The 22,229-nt window shown below is 34.4% G+C and overlaps 1 protein-coding gene across 7 annotated transcripts in view; it reads left to right on the top strand.

The window, feature by feature from the left end:
- The window catches only part of Csmd3 (CUB and Sushi multiple domains 3), a 1,145,339-nt gene that overhangs the window by 846,849 nt on the left and 276,261 nt on the right, over positions 1-22,229 (top strand). For all 7 annotated transcript variants that reach the window (XM_052747788.1, XM_052747786.1, XM_052747792.1 and 4 more), the window contains 3 exons: positions 11,220-11,411; positions 16,091-16,217; positions 17,481-17,683. In XM_052747788.1, the coding sequence (XP_052603748.1) occupies positions 11,220-11,411; positions 16,091-16,217; positions 17,481-17,683 (522 nt within the window). The remainder of the gene's footprint in view (positions 1-11,219; positions 11,412-16,090; positions 16,218-17,480; positions 17,684-22,229) is intronic.

Raw genomic sequence — 22,229 nt, 5'->3', positions numbered from 1 at the left:
ACTTACAAAATTGCCTTCTTTTAAAACTTCTTTGCAAACAAATTGTGCCTAGATCTCCCAGAGATATTCTCTTCAGTACATTATTGTACATTTCATTTGAATTACATCTCTTTACTTCTACATGGAAAGTGAAGATGTAGTCTGAATACTGACTTAATAAAACATTTTGATACCTGAATAAGTTTCAAACGGGGAACATGTTAAATATAACAGGAAAAAAGTGTGTAGAAGTGGAACTAGAGTTATGGCTCACAGTTAAGAACACTTGCTGCACTTTCAGAGGACCCAAGTTGGATACCCAACACCAACATTCTGGTTAATCGTCATCTGTAACTACTCTTCCAGGGGATCTAATGCTAGCTTCTGACTTCCTTAGGCCCTGTACCACAGCATCACATGCAGACAAAACACCTATACAAATAAAATGTTCAGAAGCATTAAGTATTAAACAATATGTGAAATAAAGAAAATGTGCTTAAAGAATTAAATATATAAGAAAAGTGGAAGATCTTACTTTGATGCTTAAATCTTCATATCTAGTCATGTTCAAAGCCAGCCTCACACACCCAAGTATGATAGGCATGTATCCTTTACAATTATTCCAAATTATTTTTGAAGTGTAATGCATTATATCCCAGTATTCACACCGAGATAATCAAAATAGGAGAAGGTAATTTAACCTTGATAAAGGCTCTGGGGTGGGGGACTTATAAACAAGGTCAAGACATAGGTCATAATTCACAGAAACAATGGTATGGCATATTCCTAGCAAAGGAAATAGGATACAGAAACATTATTAGAGGAACATTGTAAGATTATTCAAGACAGACTTTACACCCCAGGTTATTCTCACATGCTCTTTTCACTTCACTCTTCATCTTTGATCACAAAAAGAACACGTTCATACCTTTATTAGTAATAGTCACTCTCTCTCTCTCCCATTATTGGCTTTCTTTACTTCTTACAATCTTGAATATTTGGACTTCAAGTGTCATTATATTTGAAAAAGATAAATGATCAATGTGTTTTTTAAAGACACACAATGCACTTTACTTTACCTGCTTTAATAGTAAATGCATTGCACACTTAGTAAAACCAGCAAATCAACTTTTGACTTCAAGTAATAGAAAATGAATTCTGGTTTAAACTGAAAAGCTAGTGTTTCTCTATCTAAGAATGCCAGAGGAAAGAGATCTAAACTCAACTGTTCAACATGATCATCAACAATTTTTTTTTTCATCCTAACCTATGAAGTTTCATCTTGGGGGCTCATTATGTCTTCCAATATGCTGTTACAAGGTCACAGTATAGCTACCGCTTAGACATACTCAAGGTGTGATCTAGGTTAGTGGAAATGAGAATTAGGCATTACTAGTCACATATGCATCTTTTACTATGATTGCAAACTGTTTCTCTTGAGCCCTGGAAAAAACTTGCCTGTCTTTAATGCCAAATTGGAAAATTAAGTAATTTATATATTAAGTAATTGAATTAGCGTTACACCATCATGAAATGCTTATAATATACCTGGAATCAAAACTGAGTTTCAGTAGTAAGAAAGAGATTTTTGAGGAAATAACTATATAATATAATGTGCCACAATCACAGATAATTCTTTAAAAAAAATAAATTTGGTGATATTGTTAATGAATCTATGATTAACGAAATCATGGATTTCTGAGACTCCTAAGTGCCTTGAATAAAAGATTTTGGCACAGTCATTAATAGTTTTTGCTATGGAGTATTAAGATGGCAGTGAGATTGTCTTACTAATCTCAAGCAGCAAATAAATTATAGATACACACACACGTGTGTGTGTATATATATATATATATATATACATATATGTAATGAAAATTATTCATTATAAATGAGGTATTTCATTCCATGACTGAATCAGTTTAGTCTTGATCTCTTAGAGCTGTCAAGAATAACTCATTTGTTTTGGGGACACTCTTTCCCCAGTAAGTTTTTCTATCAACTGTACTTTGCTGCTTGAATACAAAAGCATTTACAAGTCAAACTAGGTGCAGACAAAATTGCTATTAGGGAATTCAACCACTGTTCCATTCCTCCTGCTACTAGAACCTAACTCTTTCATTGTATTACATTTACTTCAAGTAATGACTGCCAACTACTCTTGTCTTCAGAAATCTGAAGCTTCCTCTAAATCAGTGGTTCTCAACCTTCCTAATGCTGTGACCCTTTAATAGAGTTCATGATGTGGTGACTGCCAACCATAAAATTATTTTGTTCCTACTTCATAATTGTAATTTTATTATTGTTATGAATCATAATGTAAATATCTGACATGCAGGATAACTGATATTCTATCCCTATGGGGTCAAGACCCACAGTGCTCTAAATGATGGTTGAGAAATGAAGAGGCAAACTCTCGGGTGTTTTAGGCAAAAGAGTTTAGTTGTTGGCATGTCTCTGAGGAGAAATCTGTGAAGACATAGCTGAGTTTCATTTGGGTAAACAGATATGGTTCAGAAGTATCATTTCCTTCTAAAGTTTAATGATCAGACCAGAAATTAAGCTTCTCAATTTCTTCTCAAGAAAACGTTAGTCATTTTGAACTTGAGAAGTTGAATTCTATCTCCGTTTTGCAAATTATTATGAGAAATTGACATGGTTCTAGTTCATCCTTATTTCATGAATTCACCGAACTTTCTTCCTTAAAAGTATGCTTCATTGCAAATCTTTTATATCCTTAATTTGTAGTTACTTTTATTCAGTAAAAAGGACACAAGTGTTTTTGATAATGATTCATACCATTTTGGTGGGTTGTATTTTGTTGAAAGCTGACCTGGTAGATGTCCAATATTCATAGCCATTAGACAATATGACTGGGTTAAATGATCTTTTGCCATTTCCTCTTCTCATTTTATTTACTGAAAATCCTACTGCAGAAATGTTTATTATCCCAAGGGAAAACTTCAAATATATTTGGATTCACTTAGCCTTCCAGTTTTGTTGCTTGCAATGATTCGATAATTCTCAGAGAACATAGCCATTCCAAATGTCAGGTTCTCATTAAAGACAGGCAAGGGCTAATTTTTAATGCCTTCTCTTGTATACTAGCTTTATGAATGTACTACAAATTATTCTATTTAGATTCTGTAATTTAGTTACAAACATAGTATTGGTGATGCTAACCATGAAAAATAATCAGATGACCTATCAACTTTAACTTTATTCTTAGTGCATAATTTACTTAATGCAAATGTGAGTAGAAAATAAGTAAATTACATAGAAGAGCGAGGGCGTTCCATGTGGTTACATGTCCTCAAAACCACTGACCAGGCACACTTGGCATTTCCTTCATTTTTTAAATACTGAAATTAAGCAGGCAATGAAGGAAGTATTGAGTAATAGGGCATTATATAGTACAAGGTTCTCCAAGAGAAATATCAAAGAAATGCCTCTTAAGTTTGTAATTTGCATAAAACACAATATAGTTCCTTTTGCTAGAATAAAAGAGGAGTCATTATTATTTTCATGATTTCATATTTAAACAACTTTGTAAGCTGTAATTTAAATACTTAGCAATCTGTACATTGTATAAATTTTATTTCTGACATGGTTGAGACCTACCAGTGAGTATCAAAACTTAGAAGAACATTCTGCCCAATAGCTGTGTTTTTAGGGCATAGGAAAAGAAAATTAAAACAAGATACTCAAGCAGAAATCTGTCCTGTCAGGTACACCTTCCCCTTCTAAAAACTTTCTTGAAATTTCAAATGAAATCTGGCAACCACATTTCCTAGACTCTCTTGCTAGAAAACAATTGTCTTTGAGTTCTGCTAGTTAGGGGCAATTCTTAGATAACTGAGAGATGGGATCAATGAAGTTATTATCCAACAACAGCTATAAGAGAATATGTGATACTGGCAGGTAGCTGTCTGTTTCAGATGTACCCATCTCCAAATTTGCTCAAAGGCAGAAATATTTTCCACCTTGTACTTCCTTCACACGTCTAAAGTCTGTAAAACCATCTAACGAATTGAGTACCAGCTAGTCACTCACAACCACTGAATGACTTTCTTTGTCCTGACCAGGTGTTAGTTGTTAGTCAAAAACCAACAACAACCACAAAATTCTCTAGAGGCAAAAAATTCAATAAATAAAAATGAGGCATGTTAGAAGAAGTAGTTTGTGTATAAAAAAGAAAAAGCACACTGAAGAAGTATTTTGTTGTTCGAATCTTAGATGGTCTTTTACTAGAAAACCCAGAGCCAGATATCAGGGTGAAAGCAGAAAGATCAGAGAAACAGAGCAAGCCTCAGCCAACCTCATCTCACTAACTCTTCAGCCAGTTTCATGAATCCTCAGACTGAAAGCCTCTGAGTCCTCACTCGAAATGGTCTCCGCTGAACTGCCTTTTTCCTATGGCCTCATACCTCATATACCTTTCTCTGTCCAGCCATGTCACTTCCTGGCATTGAAGTCGTGTGTGCTTCCCAGTACTGGGATTAAAGGTGTGTGTCACCACTGCCTGACTGTTTCCAGTGTGACCTTGAACTCACAGAGATCCATGGGATCTCTGCCTCCCAAGTGATAAGATTAAGGGTGTGTGCCACCACTGCCTGACCTCTATGTCTAATCTAGTGGCTGGCTCTGTCCTCTGATCCTCAGGCAAGTTTATTAGGTTGCACAATATATCACTACAGTGTTTTGCAAGCCATCAAAAAAAATGGCAAACAACAAAAATATGGGCAAAAGACATTACAGAGAAGAACCATTATAGAAAAATAAAATTAAGAAATTAAATTTATAACAAAGAAATATGTTAGTGCATATCTACAAAATAGATGAAATTTTTAAAGCAGCAGAATATTAAAAGTTAATAATAATTTCCAGTGAAATTCAAATATGGTAGGAATTATCAATTGGAAAAAGTTAGGTAGGAAAGGAATTTGGCAATAAAAAGTAAAGTTTGGTTTTTGGAGGTTTTGAGAATATCAATTATATACTTCAGTGAAATACCAAAATTCTGATGGCTAGGAAAATTAACAGTCAATGCTGAGTAACACAATGTGAGAATGAGGCATGCAGCATTCATGGTCTATGAAACACATCGCATCAGTAATGGCAGCTCTTAGTATCATGCCAGGCAGATGAAAATTTAGGAAAGTCTCTCAGTAACTAGTTTCTAAATAAGAACTTCCTGAGTAGAATTCAGACCATCATCGATAAAATCTAAACTGTAATTACTCTCCTTAAAAGTAATTGAAAATAGTGATAATAGCTTTTGTTTATAAACTGCAGTAGATTTGAAGTTGTAAGGGAAAACCTGTGTATGGTGTTGTTCTCAAGATGTGGCCATAGTGAAATGACTTATACAGTTTATTTACTGATGAATATACATGTTTCTTGTTATATTACGCAGTGCTAAAATGGAATGTAATTTCATTCTTCAAAATTCCTTATTCCCTCTACACTCTTTATTAGGTTTATAACAACTACAAGCATCACAGCTCATGTGTATGAATGTGAAGAATTTCCTCTTGATTAATTGTGAGGGGAAAAACTTCACAGTCTTCCTATTTAAATATAAAGTACTCTATAAATAGACTTGTAGCTCAGTAGTAGAGCAATTGTTTGACACATGTTATATCCCTAGAACCATGTAAATTAAATTTAAAATTAAAAATGAGAAAATAAAGTATAAGATGCAAATATTTGCATTTGTGAAGATAGACAAGCACATAAAACAATTCTAAAAACAAAGCTATTTTTCAAGTCCAAGAGCCTAAAGGGCAATTATAACAAATTATTGAATGTTATATTTTTATTTAATTTTTTTCATATACTATCCTTTTTATATTTTATTTCTGAGACATCATTTATCCACTCCTTTTGTTCCTTTTTAAACCCTCTAATATATCTTTTCTTATGCCCTTTCAAATTTTTGGCTTCCTTTTTCAGTAAGTATTGTTGTGTATATATTTATATATGCATACATATTCCTAAATATAACCTGCTCTATCTGTATACTATTGTTTATATGTACATTTTCAAGCAAGATCATTTGATATTGGATAAGCAATTTGGGGGCTCTTCCCTGGGGAAGATGATTTCTCCCACTCTCAATGTTCTCATTGTCTATAGGTCTTTGTGAAGGGTTGATGCTGTGTGGTCTTTCCTCTGTCCGTGTTGAAATTTCTGTCATTGTTGTCCATGTTCAGCTCACACTTAGCCAATCATTTTGGAGAGACTTTATAGGTGTAGATTCTGACATTATTAGGAGACAGTCTCACTACAAACTCCCAGATCCACTGCCTCTTACAATCTTTCTGCCACCACTTCCACAATATTCTCTGAGCCTCAGGTGTGGGAGTTGTCCTGTATATGTATCCAGTGGGACTAGGCTTCACACTACATTTTTATTGGTTGTGGTTTTCTATGATGGTCTCTATCTGTTGTAAAAAGAAGTGAGAACTAATGATGAGAAGTGAGGACTAAACTTATCTGTGGTTACAAGGACAAATATTTAGAGTGTAGTTAGGGATTATGTTTGTTTAGTAAAGTGATGGTTGCAGGTTCTCCTCCAAAATCCTTGACTCCACTACCCTGCGTATTTGGTTAGATTTCTAGTACCAGGCATGATTTCCCTCTGTTGCTTACCTCCAAGATATATTTTTGCCACTACTTCACCCTTAGGGTAATCGTACCTTGCTGGTCATTGTTGTGGTTCACAGGCATCATATCTGTTTGTTGCTTCCCTCATTTGGAAGCTTGTGTTGTGCCTTCTCATATCATGGAAACTAGGCATGAGGGAAGCATACCCTATATTTTGAACATATTTGTTCCAACCAATGTCTCCACCAACTCCTCCCAGATCCAAAGCTGCCTAGTTACCCAACTTCATACTCTCCATTCCCCTCAAAAAAAAGGAAAGAAAACTGAAACAAATATTAATAATTTTAAAGATTTAATTTGTCTCCTTCCATGACTTATAATTTCAAACTGCATAATATTCTAATGCATTCAGCTACACTGCTTTTACCATCTATTTTCCAAACAAAAGACCGCTTTTATGCAGTAATTTGATAGTTATTATTCCAGGTACTATGGTGTTCATAGCCTCAACGACAGTAGAGGAAGGAGAAGGTTTCTAAAAGATCCTAGAGTGTATACTGAGACAATGTGGAAGGTAAAAGTTATAGAAACTACAAGAGTATAAGTCCATTGCTGATGTCCAAGGAGATTTGTTCTGCAGAATGCCCTGTTCCGGGTCACCACAGCAAGCGGCGTTGTATATTACATTCAATAAATGGTTATAACTAGCCTGTTCTGTTCCTTGTATGTCCAGCACTCTATTAAATTTACACTTTCGTATATATGGAAGAGAGGCAGCTCACATCTCAATAGCAGCTTTTAGATGCCATTGTCCTTCATGAAACACTTCCCCAGGAATTCTAATGCTCATACATATGGCCCAATTCCATATAAATATAAAGGGCAAATACAAAACAAACCAAAAATATAAAGAACAATACTAGACAATAAACTCTCACAAAACTGTTTAAAGTAGATTTTATTATGATTTACACATATAAATGCATGCCAATTGTGCTATATTGCCAAGATATAAGAATATATACAAAAATGTTATGAGAATAACTTGATTAACATATTAAAAGATTTCAGGGAACAAAGACCAAAAAAAAAAAAAAAAGACTTGGGAGAATAAAATGGGAGATTTATTTTATTTTATAATGTTTATTTCTTAAATGCTATTATTATTAATAAGAATCAGTTAATACGGCATTGAAAAGAATGCTGCCCTGATAGAAATGAAGTACAATATTAGAGTATGATGGTGTCAATGCAGTTTATTGAGTATTTTGATAAAATGTCACAGATTTCAAATGATACCTTAAAATAAATCAGAGATAAACAAATCTCTTCAATGGTGACATAGGAGGACGAGCTGGCAGCTTCAGTTACACAGAAAATCTAAAGCGTTTAGACAATGTTAATTATAGGTTTGATTCCTGCTCTATACATTTTTGTTTCATCGCAGTATTGAATTTTCCTAACCACGGTGAAGATTGGTCCCATACTTGATGCTTCATTCGAGTCTTTATGTAATTGTCAGTTTCTAGCGTCTGAGCCCTCCATGAAGACTGACAGCTGAGCGGTTTTGTAAAATTTAAGACGGTTCTGAATATTGACGAAAGAGCAACAGTGTGGCTGCCCAATTGAACTAAATGATGTTGTCCTCCGCAGTTTACACAGTATTGTCTGCCTGCCTTTCCCTCCACAAAGACATGCTTTATAAAGCGTCTTCATTTGCAAGAGCATCTCCATTCTGTGTCATCACCAGCAACCCCCAATCACTTTCACAGAATTTGCACATTAGGGAAAAATGAGTTTGATAAGAAATCTTGAAAACAAAGCTTGATTTCCAGTTTGATTTGAAAAGAACTCTACGATAAAACTAGAAAGGAGCTGCATCTTAAATCCCCGACAGAAGAATCTAGTCTGGTAGGAAGAATACCAACTTGCCATTTTCAATCAGAGATACTTTAAATATGGTATTAACTATGTAGATCATAGAAAAGTAAAGTGTCCCTGAAAACATAGTATTGACTTCTATGGTGTCTTATTTGAAGTACTCATTTACTTGACTGTATGAGTGGATTCCATTATACCTGCCCTGGTGTGAGTCAACGATGGCTGCCCTCTTTTATAATTCTCCTGGAAGATGCTTACATTTTCAACCAAATGAGGCTGCTACAAGCTAATTCATAGAGAGAATCCTTGAAGCTTTATTTTTTTAATTTTATCTCAAAGTTCTCTTTTGAAACAATCTGTTTGACTTTAATTTACTTTCCTGTCAATAATTTTTTCTCTAAATCCTTATTCATTAACATCTTCGGACATCTGATATGTGCCAAGATTTATCCTGGGTAGGTACTGTAAAAAGAAAAAAGAAATAATACCAGACAATAGAGAAGTATATAAAGAAACAAAAGTTTGTATATGAACTCAAATGTGCAAAACTGTCTCCTGGCTTAAAGGAGAAAGGAATCATTTAAATCCCCTAGGAGAGACTAGACCCTTGGTCCTCATGGTTTCTAAACCTATGTAAATGATAGGAGTAACTCAGCTCTTGGAGCTATACAAGATTTATGTATATAAACATAAGCATTAAGTTTGTTCTGACACTCTAGAAATTCAATAGTGTGAATTAAGGATTTGACAGAGGTGATCTAATGTATGTTACTTTTCTGACTGGTACTAAGACAGGGAATTCTGACAGACAGTGATGTCATACACCTTTAATCACAACACTAGGGAGTCAGAGGCAGATCTCTGTGCATTCGAGGCCAGCCTGGTCTACAGAGCTAGTAGTACCAGGACAGCCAAGGCTATACAAAGAAAGCCTGTCTTCAAAAACCAAAAACGAACAAAAAAATCCAAAAGCAAACAAAGGAAATAGCAACCAAACAAAAAACAAACCAAAAACAAAACCAACAGCAAACCAACAGGGAATTCCTATTATCACTTGCTGTGATTCAGTAATTTAAAGCATTGCTAAAGTTCTCTAGAATCTATTTATTTACATTTACTGATTCAATATCAAGGGTATTCATTAGTATAAATAAAAAGCAAATAAAGGACATATTAGTGAGGTCCAGAAGGGCTCAACAACTATAGTAGTTGCTATCCCCACAACCCTTCCAGGATGTGAATGAATTCACCAACCAGGAAGCTCTCCAAGTCATTCTGTATAAGATTTTGTTGGAAATCCCATTGCATAAGCCTGAATAATTATGTCATTGTCCAGTGGTAACTCCCTAGACCTTCAACTCAGCCTCTTTCTCATAGTATGTGAGGGACTGTAGCCACTGAAATTTGTGATACCTTAGTCATGTGATCAGTTTCTTTGGCAATCAGTCTCCTTTCATTTTGAGGGAGAAGGCAGATCTGAGCTTAAAAACATGACATGTTTCCATGTTATTATTATTCACAGAGAAAGAATTCAGATACAGTAAGGAAGTAGAAGGCGATTTATTGTGAAATATAATTAAAAGGCACATCATAGCAGGCATGCTGCACTCCCATAATCCCCATATCTACAATTATTGATAACAAATATTATGGGCAAGCTAGGTAGTGTGGGGGATTATTCATGAATTAAGGACGTGAAAAGTGAGGAAATACCAAGAATAGGTCAGAATTTTCCCAAGATTTATTTATTTATTTATTCCCCTTCTCTGCTATCATATGGCAAATTTATGATGGGAAACATCAAATTTGCCAGTCTGATGATGTGGAACCACTATTATAGTGAGCAAAACACAGGTAGTCATGGTCGGTCAGACACTTTTGGTTCCGAGGATCCTGGATGTTTTGTGCCAAGACAAAAGTAAACATGTGTTTCTTATTACATTAGCTCCTTTTCTGTTGCTATGACCAAATGCCATGGGGAAAAGTAACCTGAGGTACCAAAGGCTTTATTTGGGCTAGTCGTTCCAGATGGCAAGAGTTAGTCCGTGAAGGGAAGAGGGCAGGGCATGTAAACTGGCTGATTGTGTTTCTTGAACAGCAGGAAGTTAGGAGAGGCTAAAAACTCTCCGAGTCCATCGCAGGTGGCACACTTCCTCTTCCAGCACATTTGTACCTACTAAAGGCTTCATAATCTAACCCAATAGTCCCATCCACTGGGGATCAAGTGTGCAACTACATGAACCCAGATATTAATCCTTTTTTTTTTTTTTTTTTTTTTTTTTGGTTTTTCAAGATTCAAGACAGGGTTTCTCTGTGTAGAAATCTGGCAGTCCTGGAACTTGCTTTGTAGACCAGGCTGGCCTTGAACTCACTAAGATACACCTGCCTCTGCCTCCCATGTGCTGGGATTAAAGGTGTGTGCCACCACCATCGGAGATATTAATCCTTTTTAATGAATCACTTAATCTAGTATTAACAGTAACACTTTTAAAGTCATCAGGAACGTGATAGTATTTGCATTACACAGATATGTAAACTTTATAACTGATAAATTCTAATAAAAATCTCATTAAAAAAAGTTCCAGCAAAAGCTTTCTGTGCTTATTAAATGTTAACAATGTTAGATATGATAGGAGTAATTCAAGTAGGGAACGCAATCCTATTTGAAGGGATAAATGAAATAAACGATTTTGCAGTCTCAAATTATGTCTCAAAATAGTTCTTTTAAGCAATTCATACTGTTCTCCCAGGTTTTGAACTTTCACATTGTGAAGACCCGGGCGTTCCACAGTTCGGCTACAAGATCAGTGACCAAGGCCATTTTGCCGGCAGCACCATCATCTACGGATGCAACCCAGGCTACACTCTCCATGGAAGCAGCCTTCTCAAGTGCATGACCGGAGAGAGAAGGGCCTGGGACTACCCTCTGCCTTCCTGCATTGGTAGGACGCTCTTTCAGATTTTTTGTGGAGTATGTCTGTGGGACGATATAAATACACAGCTACATGAAATAGCCAAGCTTCAAGGAATTCCTTCCCCATACGACTCATAAGAAGTTAAAAAGCTTAAAATCACCCCAAGGAAAAGTGGATTATAAGATTTCTTAATCTAACTAAGGTGCATAGTTTGGGGAGTTGCTATGTCTGTGTGAAGTTATTTTGTTTCTGCTTTTGATTTTAAAAAAACTGACTTATTTCAAGAATGTTAAGTTTTTATCGTGTGCATTTTATTGAATCTCATCGATCAGCTTTGTTTTGATTTTTTTAAAAAAAGTAGTGCACATTTCTGAATCAAAATGAATACAAAAACAAGAAATTGTTCTCAGTAACTTCAAATGCATCTTTTATGTGTATATGTCCCTTTGAAAAAATATTGGAAAATACATCAGTTTTCTTATGTATGAACAGCATGAAAATAATTGCAGTATGAAAAGGCCTGTGAAATTCATAGATAAGATAAATCTCTACCTGAAGCTAGAGTGATCATTACATATCTATTTTGAATTGGTTTGATATCATTTTATTACTATTTTAAAGCAGTTAATAAATTAGCATAGGGAAAGGGAGTACGGATATACAAATATCCATAGATATTCATGTGATTCATGGTTCAGAAAGATCAAATAGTTGCATTTGAAATAACAGGAAAATAACATGTAAGAAAACCCTAAGTCAGCAGAAGGTAAGAGAAACAGTTATTCCCAAGCAATTTCTGAGTGCATTTTGCCAATGTGTATAAAAATTGATGTGTGCCTTTCAAACGGAGCTTTACTGAAGTATTATTTAAATGCACAAAACTCCATGCATATTTAATCCTTTGAAAGCACAATGCATTAGATGTACTTTTGTATCTTCTGAATGTTTATTAAAACATTGATTCCCAAAGAGACAAACAGGAGTTTTATATAAACCAGATATAATCGCAGTCCTTTATTGTCAGATGGCATGTGAATTTTGCGTAGATTATGGAACTAAGATCTAACACAATAATCAATATTAAACAACAAAAGCCTGAAAATCAAGCAATAAGACCAACAATCAGACCACCTGCATGGGCTATAAAAAATGAACCTCTGACTATAAATATATGATACATATTCAGAACAAAAACATTAAAGGCTTTAAAAAAATCACAAAACTATACACTTATAAATATGGTTTTCCATATTGTCCTTAAAATTAAATTCATATATTTTTGTAGTATAATAAGCTTAGATGAAACCATTTTCTAAAAAAGATTTTAATCCAATAGAAAGGTCTGAGATTAGGAGACTTTAATTGTGCTCACCACAAACTAATGCTGTTAATATCTAAGCCACTGTTGTGCCTTAACAACTTCATAGGAAGAATAAACTTTTAACGACAGAGGATCAAGTTAAGCAAGTATAAAAGGAGGAACACATAGTGAGTTATGCTGGTCATGTCCATGGAAACAGATAATGAAACTCTGTTTTTGTGATGCTCTTCATTGATGACCAATAGCTTGACCACCTGATCAAAAATTATAATTTTCTTCTTATTAACCTTAAATATCTATTATGGCTCTGTTTGGGGCTCTGTCAAATACAAAGATTTTTTTTTTTACTCAATCATTGTGTATTATCTAGGCAATTATTTTTCTGAAATGTGTATGTTAAATCTTTCTCTTTGAAACATGTGCTTTAAGAATATGGGCCCAAATGTTAAGTCATATCATAAAAGCACATTTCAGACTAAAGCACCAAGTGATATTTGCAATTAAAAAAAAACTGTAGAAAAGTGCATTTAAATTCAAGATGCAATATGGTATATAAAACAAAAAGTACTTAAAAGTTATTTATCTTAAAAGATAAATGAAATATCAGTGCTGTTTTCAAAGTAATATATGCCTATCCTGTTGATAAATCAAAAAGACAGGAAAAAGAAGAAATGTCCACTACTTATTATATATTATGCCTGACTACTTATTGTGGTAGGTTATCCAAACATGTTGTATTTTAAAAAACAGACAAATGAAATGGTAACTATGCTGGTTAGTTTTTCCAAACTTGACACCAATCAGAATTAACCTTATTAAAGATCTGCCTTTGTCAGGCTGGCCTGTGGGCATAAGGAGGGGGAGGATTTCATGATTCGTGATTGAAATGGGAGGTCGCAGGAACAGATGGTGATGCCACATCTGAGCAAGTGGCCCTGAGATGTTTGTTAAAGCTAGCCGAGCAAGCCATAAAGAAGAAGCCCGTGAGCAGCATTTCTAACCTAACTCATGTCTGCTTCAGATCTCGACTCCAAGTTCTTGCTTGAATTTCTGTCCTAACGTCCCTGAATCATACACTGTGACTTTTGATGGGGGAAGTACAAGCCAAATGAACCCTTCCCTTCCTAAATCTGTCAGTACATCACAACTATCTAAAGAAAACTAAGCCCATGACCCAGTTCTTAAGCACTAACAGTCTTTTACATAAATATCACCTCTTAAATAGTTGCTACAAAATAATAATTCCTAGACCTCTGTGAGTGTAAAGGTCAAGATTCCAAAGTGGTAAAGCCAAGAGAATCCCTTCCCGCCTTATTCAAGGTACTTGTTCGTTTTCAGGAATTAATAAATGCAGTTGTGTGGGCTAGTAAGTTCAGTCCAGAATCCATGGGTAGATCAACAGGTTTCAAACTGATACAGAAATTGGTTTTGAGAAAAAATATCTTTGTTTTCCTGAAAAACAATTTTTCTCCTAAGACCTTCCAGTGATGGAACGAGGACCATGTGAGTGCGTTTCCAGTGTAAACCGGTTACTCAAAGTAAACCAATTTTACATTCTAACCACTGTTTTAAGTGCTTATATACCTAGAGCAGTTAACTAAGTTCTATAGCCTACTTGATATTTTAATTAAGTTAAAAATCAGAGTACTGCAATATAATATCTAGATCTATAAAACAGCTGTATATATGGAGAGAATAAACTTAAGCTATTAATGTGTTGGTGTCACCAGAGATAAAAACCTCCTCATTTGGGCCATTTTTTTCCAATAATATTAACAACGCTAACAGAAACAGTTTAATTTGTATAACATACAATTCAAACAACAGAAAATAACCAAGGTAAATGGTTTAGAGTTATCAGGGGAAAGCAGGCATTCATGTGACTTGAATTATGTGAGAGAAAATGTCAGATACTGAGATAAAAATTATAAAAAAAACTTTGAGGTAATTATTACAATGTTGTAAAGATATATTAATATTTTTTAAAACAAACACTCTTATACTACTTTCAAAGGCATTTAAAAACTTACGACTCTGACTTTTAATCAGATTTCATTAGCTTTATATTGTCGGATATATGGTTAGAACAAGAACGAAGGTACACTTAGAAGAAAAAGTTCATATACAATTCTAGACTTAGCCACAATTGAAAGGATGATAAGCAACAATTCCCACTATGAAAAATTTTCATGGGTCATATATCATTTACTCTTCAACAATTGGGGGGTGGGAGGTTGGTTTGGTTTTGGGTTTTCAAGACAGGGTTTCTCTGTGTAACAGCCTGGTTGTCCTGGAACTCACTTTGCAGACCAGCCCGGCTTTGAACTCACGGAGATCCACCCACCTCTGCCTCCTGAGTTCTTTCACACGTCACTCACAAAGTTGCTTTAATTTAGATTGTCTTTTCACGTGTGCAAGCTCTCTCATTCTTATTCTTCCATCTTTACCTTATTCTTTAAAAAAAATAAATACAAGAATTTCTTCAGGTTTTTAAGTAATTTTTTTTTATTTATTTAGTTTGGAGAAGAATAATGATTTGTAGAAATCTTAAATATATGATGCATTGTGCAGGGTTTCCTTGTGACTGAAGTTTAGACATGAGGATCAATGTATTTCTACATAGTGTGTAATGTCCTTACCCTTCTCTTCAGTACAGAAAGTTCTTCATAAATTGTTGCCTTGTGAACGTAAAGCTACGTCAGACCTCCCAGTAGTGTTAAATAGTATAAGATAGAGAATGAATCTCTCAAAAGAGAAATTACTAATTAGTTTATATAACAGTACTTACATTTTAATTCAATAAATTTTATAAAAATTAGAGGCTGCATTCAACCAAAGCTATGCTACTTTATTTCATGGAGGTAAAGAATCTAATGGAAAAGGCACTTTGACTTCTAAGACATTAAGAAGGGAAGAGGTCTAGACTGGTTTGAAGTGGAATAAAAGGACAATTGAATTTGGAATGCCTGAGGAGATGAGTTTTTCTCAGAGGTAGGGTGCAAGATGAATTATTCACCTGGCTATTCACTAGCACTGAGCAACTTGCCATGTGTTTCCCTCATAACCTGATCATTATTTAACAACACATCTTGAAATGCTTTGAAGCCAAGTACACAGATTTTGAGTGTGTCCTATTTATTCCACAATTTGGTTTGTTTACAGTCTTTTATATGATCTGGGAGATAGTATATTACTGTATTATACTCATATTTTTGCTTCAATTGAAACTTTAAGGAAGTTTATATAAACATTTTTACTTTCAAGAAGATTGAGGGTAAATCTTTATTTTCCTTAACGTGAGCATACATACTCTTGAGAAACTTGTATATTGTGTTGAAAAGATTGGTAAGAAATTTTGACTTGAAATGTTCCTATATTTCACCAGCTGAATGTGGGGGTCGTTTCAAAGGAGAATCATCAGGAAGGATCCTGTCGCCTGGCTATCCCTTTCCATATGATAATAACCTTCGCTGCATGTGGATGATTGAGGTCGATCCAGGAAACATTGTAAGGTAAATAAATTTCACTTTCTTCAAATTATTAAGGATTTTCCTGATCAGCCACCATGTAAATATAGATCTGTATCATTAATTTTCAACATGCTTAACCTTCATAAAGGAAAACAAGTTCTTCCTGTGCTTGAAATAAGAAAAAATATCATTAGCATGCACTGCTTCTTCCTAGGCTGCTGGGATAACTGTATAGGAAGCTTTCATGGATAGAATGGGGCACCAAAGTTGGGACTGTTTTTGATGTTTCTTATGATCTATACTCTTTCAATTTTCAATGGCTTAGGATACTGGGTCCATTATAAGAATACAAAGCTGAGCTCCCTCACTAATGTTGAAGAAGAAACATGAATGTAACGGCCTTGACAGTTCCTGTCTTCCCTGGTTGTGGGCACATTTCTGAAGACTCTGCTTTCTAATTCTTTAACTGTTTCCTGCTCATTTCCTCCTGAGGAAATTGATAGGAAGTTCACACATCTTCATGTCACAGCAGCCTAAGAAATTCCAAACCATTGGTTCCTAAATGCACAGATCAGCTCTCACCGGCTTTCAGTAGCTCCCACTCCAGCTTTGGTTTTAGGACTTCGGGTATAAATTAATAACTGGACCACTTGCCCTTGACATTTGAACTAGTTACTTCACTAGAACTCACAATGGCATTAAAAGTAGAGATAGCCTTAAAAGAGCATGAAAAATGTGCTAATTGATGTAAATGAAATTCAGATAGGTTTCAAGGTGGTGGACTCCACTGAATACAGTATGAACTGCTGCATTGCTTCTGTAAGAGAATGCAAAGAGCTCAGAACAGAATATGGTGGATCTATCAGCTTGCGGATCCTTACTATAGCACATACATAGCTCTAGTTAAATATATCAATTATTACTCTTAAGTAAATTTCACAAGACTCTGGAATATTTTAATCAGCAAAGAACTTTTGGTATTATTATGTAACCAATACTAAAAACTGTGACAGGTCATGTATCAAGCATAAAACAGATACTGATTCTAAGTTTCACGATGTTACCAAAACTAACTGATAATCATTTTGAACAGATTAGACATAAAGTAGAAATAATGTACTTAATGCCATTCTTAGGAAGTAAATTCTTCTGTTCAAAAACATTCTTTTGGGTGACACAATTTATTCTTTAATTTTAAAAAAAGAGTTTCAGAAAGTCAAAGCAACATATGTGTTTGTTCTATTCTGTTGTTAATATGGTTCTTTTCCTTATTTAAAATAATCAAAGTGTACGGTTCTCCCACAGCCTACAGTTTCTTGCTTTTGATACTGAAGCATCACATGATATACTCCGAGTTTGGGATGGTCCACCAGAAAATGAGATGCTATTAAAAGAAGTTAGTGGATCTCTTATTCCTGATGGGATTCATAGCACGCTCAACATAGTGACTATCCAGTTTGATACAGACTTTTATATCAGCAAATCTGGATTTGCAATTCAGTTTTCAAGTAAGCTTTCTGTGTTTGACTTCGAAATGCAAAAAGAAATTATGTATATTAAGCATAAAGTTTTACTATTATGTATTTTATTTTTTAGTATAATTAATGTTAAATATAGGTTCTGATCTTCCTATTTCACAGCAGAAGAAAGAAAATTCACTTGGGAAAAAAAAAACTAAAATTAACTGTGTATATCAATTGCCAGGTTTTTGCCCCTGACTAAACAATAATCCTTAAAATAATAAAATTGTTAAAATAATTCAACTAAAGAAATAATTATATCACAAAGTCTTATATATGTTGAATACCTGTAATTCAATATGCTTAGGACCAGTATTTCAGATTCAGAAATTTTATTAGTTTTTAGACATCTAAATTAACTTAGCGAGATATTTTAAGAATGAGACAGCAGTCTGAATATAAAATTCATTTGTTTCATATATACCTTAGAAATATGGCTTTAAAATAGTATCATATAACTTATTTGTGCATCTGCACTTCCACTGAGACTAATTATATGGGGTCAGATATTGAATTTTCCACATGTGAAACATAATGCTTAGTCCAGTTTGGTGTACTCAACCTGAAATACCATAAAATCATAATATTTTAAAATAGGAAATAAGTGAATTTTTTAATATTTTTTATTTTGTAAATGAAATACAACAATGAATTAATGAAAGAATATTATTTACAATATTAAAATAGTATGTTAAGAACACATTATATAATGCTATATATTTAATGTATTATCTGTTGTATGAAAATAAAATATCAACATACAAAATAATATAAAATAATTCTGTAATGATATAGTTAATGTAATTACTAACATAATGACTGATAAAATACATTGTTTTATTTTATTATTTATATTTTGCTTATTATATATTTTTTAGTTTCTTATAGATTTAAAAATAGGAAAAAAGAGTAGGGACTAGTGGGTAGCTCAGTGGACGAGGGCCCTTTTGATGTAAGTATGAGGACTTAAATAATTATATCACAAAGTCCAGCACCCAAAGGAAAAAACAGTAATGGTTTCGTCAACACTGTGGCATCATTGAAATAGTGAACTTCTAATTCTATGAGAACATTCACCCCAGTCTCTAGCAGTTTTGTTTATTTTTCATTTATCTTATTATTCATGTCTACTATTTCATTTCTTCATTTTTCTTTTTATATATTTAATTTTTTAAAGTGTGAGTAAGATGTCAGAGAAGTGTTCATTCCTCATTTTTTCTGATGGTTGTTTGACAACAGCTTTGATTTCTGTACTTTAATAATGCAGAGTGAGCCGGGTGGTGGTGGCCCACACCACGCAGATCTCTGTGAGTTTGAGGCCAGCCTGGTCTACAGAGTGAGATCCAGGATGGGCACCAAAACTACACAGAGAAACCCTGTCTCAAAAAAAAAAAAAAACAAATAAATAAATAAATAAGTAAAATAATGCTGGGTGAATGTTTTAAATGGCTACTGTGATGGGGTTCTGCATATACTAACAAAATATGCTTAGATTGATTATCTGTGACTTCAAAATGCAGAAGTCTAAGTTTTTGCATTCTTTCCTGGGGATTTTGTATAAAATTTTTCTTTGTGAAATGAGTGGTTTGTTTTTATATGTGTTGGATTTGTAGGTCATTTTAAAGCTGTAGAAACATCATCTGTCATACTTGACATAAATGACATTAAGACATGAATGAATCTGCCTTTATAGTAGATGATCAGATTGTATACTACTATTTGAATCTCACAGCTCACTTATTAAGGTCACACAGGGTATAAATATATTATGGATAACATCAATTAATAGAATTAGGTCCTGAACATCTTTTGTAATGCACTTGTTTCAGAGCTTCCAAAATGTTAAGCTCCCTAGTGAGGAAAAAAAAAATGTGCTTTTCATGAATGAAGTTTTGATTTGTGCCAAGAACCCCACCTTGTGCTTATTTTGCCCTTTATGTATAAGATCTCATTCATTTCCGACAACAGCTTTATAAAATATCTCCTAGCATCCAATTCACAGATAAGTGCAAAGAGGCTGGACAGTAAATTGGTTTATTAACAGTCATATAACTAGCAGATATCTGGAAAGTGGTCCATGTATGTCTAAAAGTAGATGAATTTCAGGCTTAGTGAATAGGAAATGATTAGCAGTTATTATTCTGTCATTATTGCAGTGATTATATGTAATATATATCAAAGGAAACAGAAAATTTTCAGATATATACATTTCTAATTGCAGTATAGGTCTTTCTATAGTCAGTTTGTCATCCTGATCATTTTCCAAGCACTCCATCAAAGGAGAGAGAATGAAGCAAAGGAAGAGAGTATACTTGCCTGTTGGAAAAGGTCATTTGCCTTTTGGTCTAACCATTTTGCCTTATGTTTTAGTTAGGCTTCCTATTGGGTTGATAAAACATCAGGACCAAAAGCAATTTGAGGAAGAACAGGTTTATTTTAGCTTTCAACTCTGAGTGAACGCTCTGTCACTGACACAAGTCAGGGCAGTCACTCAGCAGGCCAGGATTTGGGAGGCAGGAAATGATGCAGAAGCCATTGAGGAATGCTGCTTACTGGCTTCCTCCCCACGTCTTCCTCTCTGATTTCTCATATACCGCCAGAAAACCTCCCCTGTGGTAGCACCAGACACAATGGGCTGGTCCATGCCATATCAAACATAAATCCAGAGAACGCCCGACTGACATGTCTACAAGCCAATCCTTTGGCGGTATTTTCTCAATTAAAATTCCTTCCTCCCAAATAACCCTACCTTGTTTCAAGTTAACACAAAAACTGACAAGCACACCCTGTCAAATGGATGTAGAAACAAGGAATTATATAAAACAACATGTAACTGTCAGAGTAATCAAGTGTATTAGAGAGGATGTGAATGAACTACAGGCGAATCATCCACCGGTACAGGACAAAGTTAGCCTGCAGGTCATAATTGGCCACTTCAGAGCCCACTTCAGTTCCTCTTTCCTAGAAATCTATTCAATCTACCCCTTCACTCACTCTAATACAGTCTGCTAAGGACAACATATTAAGCACATTAATCCTCTTACAAGTTTCCAAATGCAATTTCCCTTCATCCAAACAAATCTACACACACATATCATGTGGACACACACACATGCATGTAAACAAACATGCACACACTCACCACACGTTGCTCCCCCTGTTCTCTATCACCAAAACACCTTTCTCCTTGCATGTTGCTGCTTCTGATACATTGTTCTTAAAATCTATTCATTCATCCAGACCTGTTATTAATATTCTTTCTTTGGAAAATATTCTTCTGACCCATGAGCTTCGTTTGCCCTAGTTGTCATGTGTTTCAAGTTAATATGAGAATCCATAATTCAGCAGCCCACTTTTCCAGCAGGGTTTTAATTATGACTTTGCTGTTTGAAATATATTGCGAATTATTTTGTCTATGCAAATATCTATATAGAACTTAGATTTTGTTAGGAGCAATATGTAATTCATTGACCATAACTGAGGTATTTTTAACTGTCCTGATAGACATTCTTAAAAATTATGTTTAGTAAACATAAACCAGGACAGTCTAGAAAATCATAATTCATTGCCATATTTTAGTCTGTTTTTTTTTTAAATTGAGCATATTTTTTTCTGCTTTGGGTGCTTTAGGAGTCTGAACAAAAAGTAAAAACTGTTCAATGGAAGTGATTTCTTTGTACCTTTTACATAGCACTCAAATCTCCAACAGAAAAGTTCTGGGGTGGTTGATTGATGGTTTTTATCTGTGTTTTAGATAGCTTCCTGACTTTCATTCATACAGAATTGGATTATTAAGAAAGACAAATTTTATATTACAAACTTATTCAAAATATTAAAAATTTTATAATTACAATGATAATAATACAGAAAGGGACAATCAAGTTAATAGAAAGATACAAAGGTCATAGATATACAATATTTTTTGTTCATAATTAAAGTATTATTGTGTGAAAAAAAGAGGGAACAGAGAATGCACATGTGACATCCAACTAATACAAGGCACTTCTGATTCATTCTAGTCATCACTCTTGAGGACAGATTCTGTCATTCTTGTACCCAAAGAACCTCAACATGTCTTTTATTTGCTGACTGATCTTTAACACCTAGCTCAGGGCCTGGCACTCAAGTCAGAAATATCGCAGACAAAATGAAGGCTAAGTAACTTGCATCCATATTACAAAATGAACAACAGATGGGTCATCTGCTAAGCTGTTTCTTTGGAAGTACCCAGCTGCCTTAGACACACAGGCAAAGGCATCCCATTAATTAAGTATTGAGAGACTTAGTGGGACATAGAGTGGTGGATTGGAGTAAAGTTCTCATTTTTAGTATAAGATATACAATCACATGGTTTTTGAGATGTGAACTACATGATCACATAAATTAAAATAATATAGGTCTCTGATTCTTTGGAGCATCCTTTTTGCACCCTTCCCAATCTAATTTCCAACTTTTTTTATTTTGCTCATTTAAGCAATCCCCATTGTTCATTGAAAGACTGAGTAGTCAGTAACGAAGAGATGAGATAGAAAAG

Source organism: Peromyscus californicus, unplaced genomic scaffold (genome assembly GCF_007827085.1).
Source record: "Peromyscus californicus insignis strain IS unplaced genomic scaffold, ASM782708v3 Scaffold_20__1_contigs__length_68692818, whole genome shotgun sequence".
NCBI lineage: Eukaryota > Metazoa > Chordata > Mammalia > Rodentia > Cricetidae > Peromyscus > Peromyscus californicus.
The sequence above is the reverse complement of the archived record's forward strand: the minus strand, read 5'-3'. Positions and strand labels throughout refer to the sequence as shown.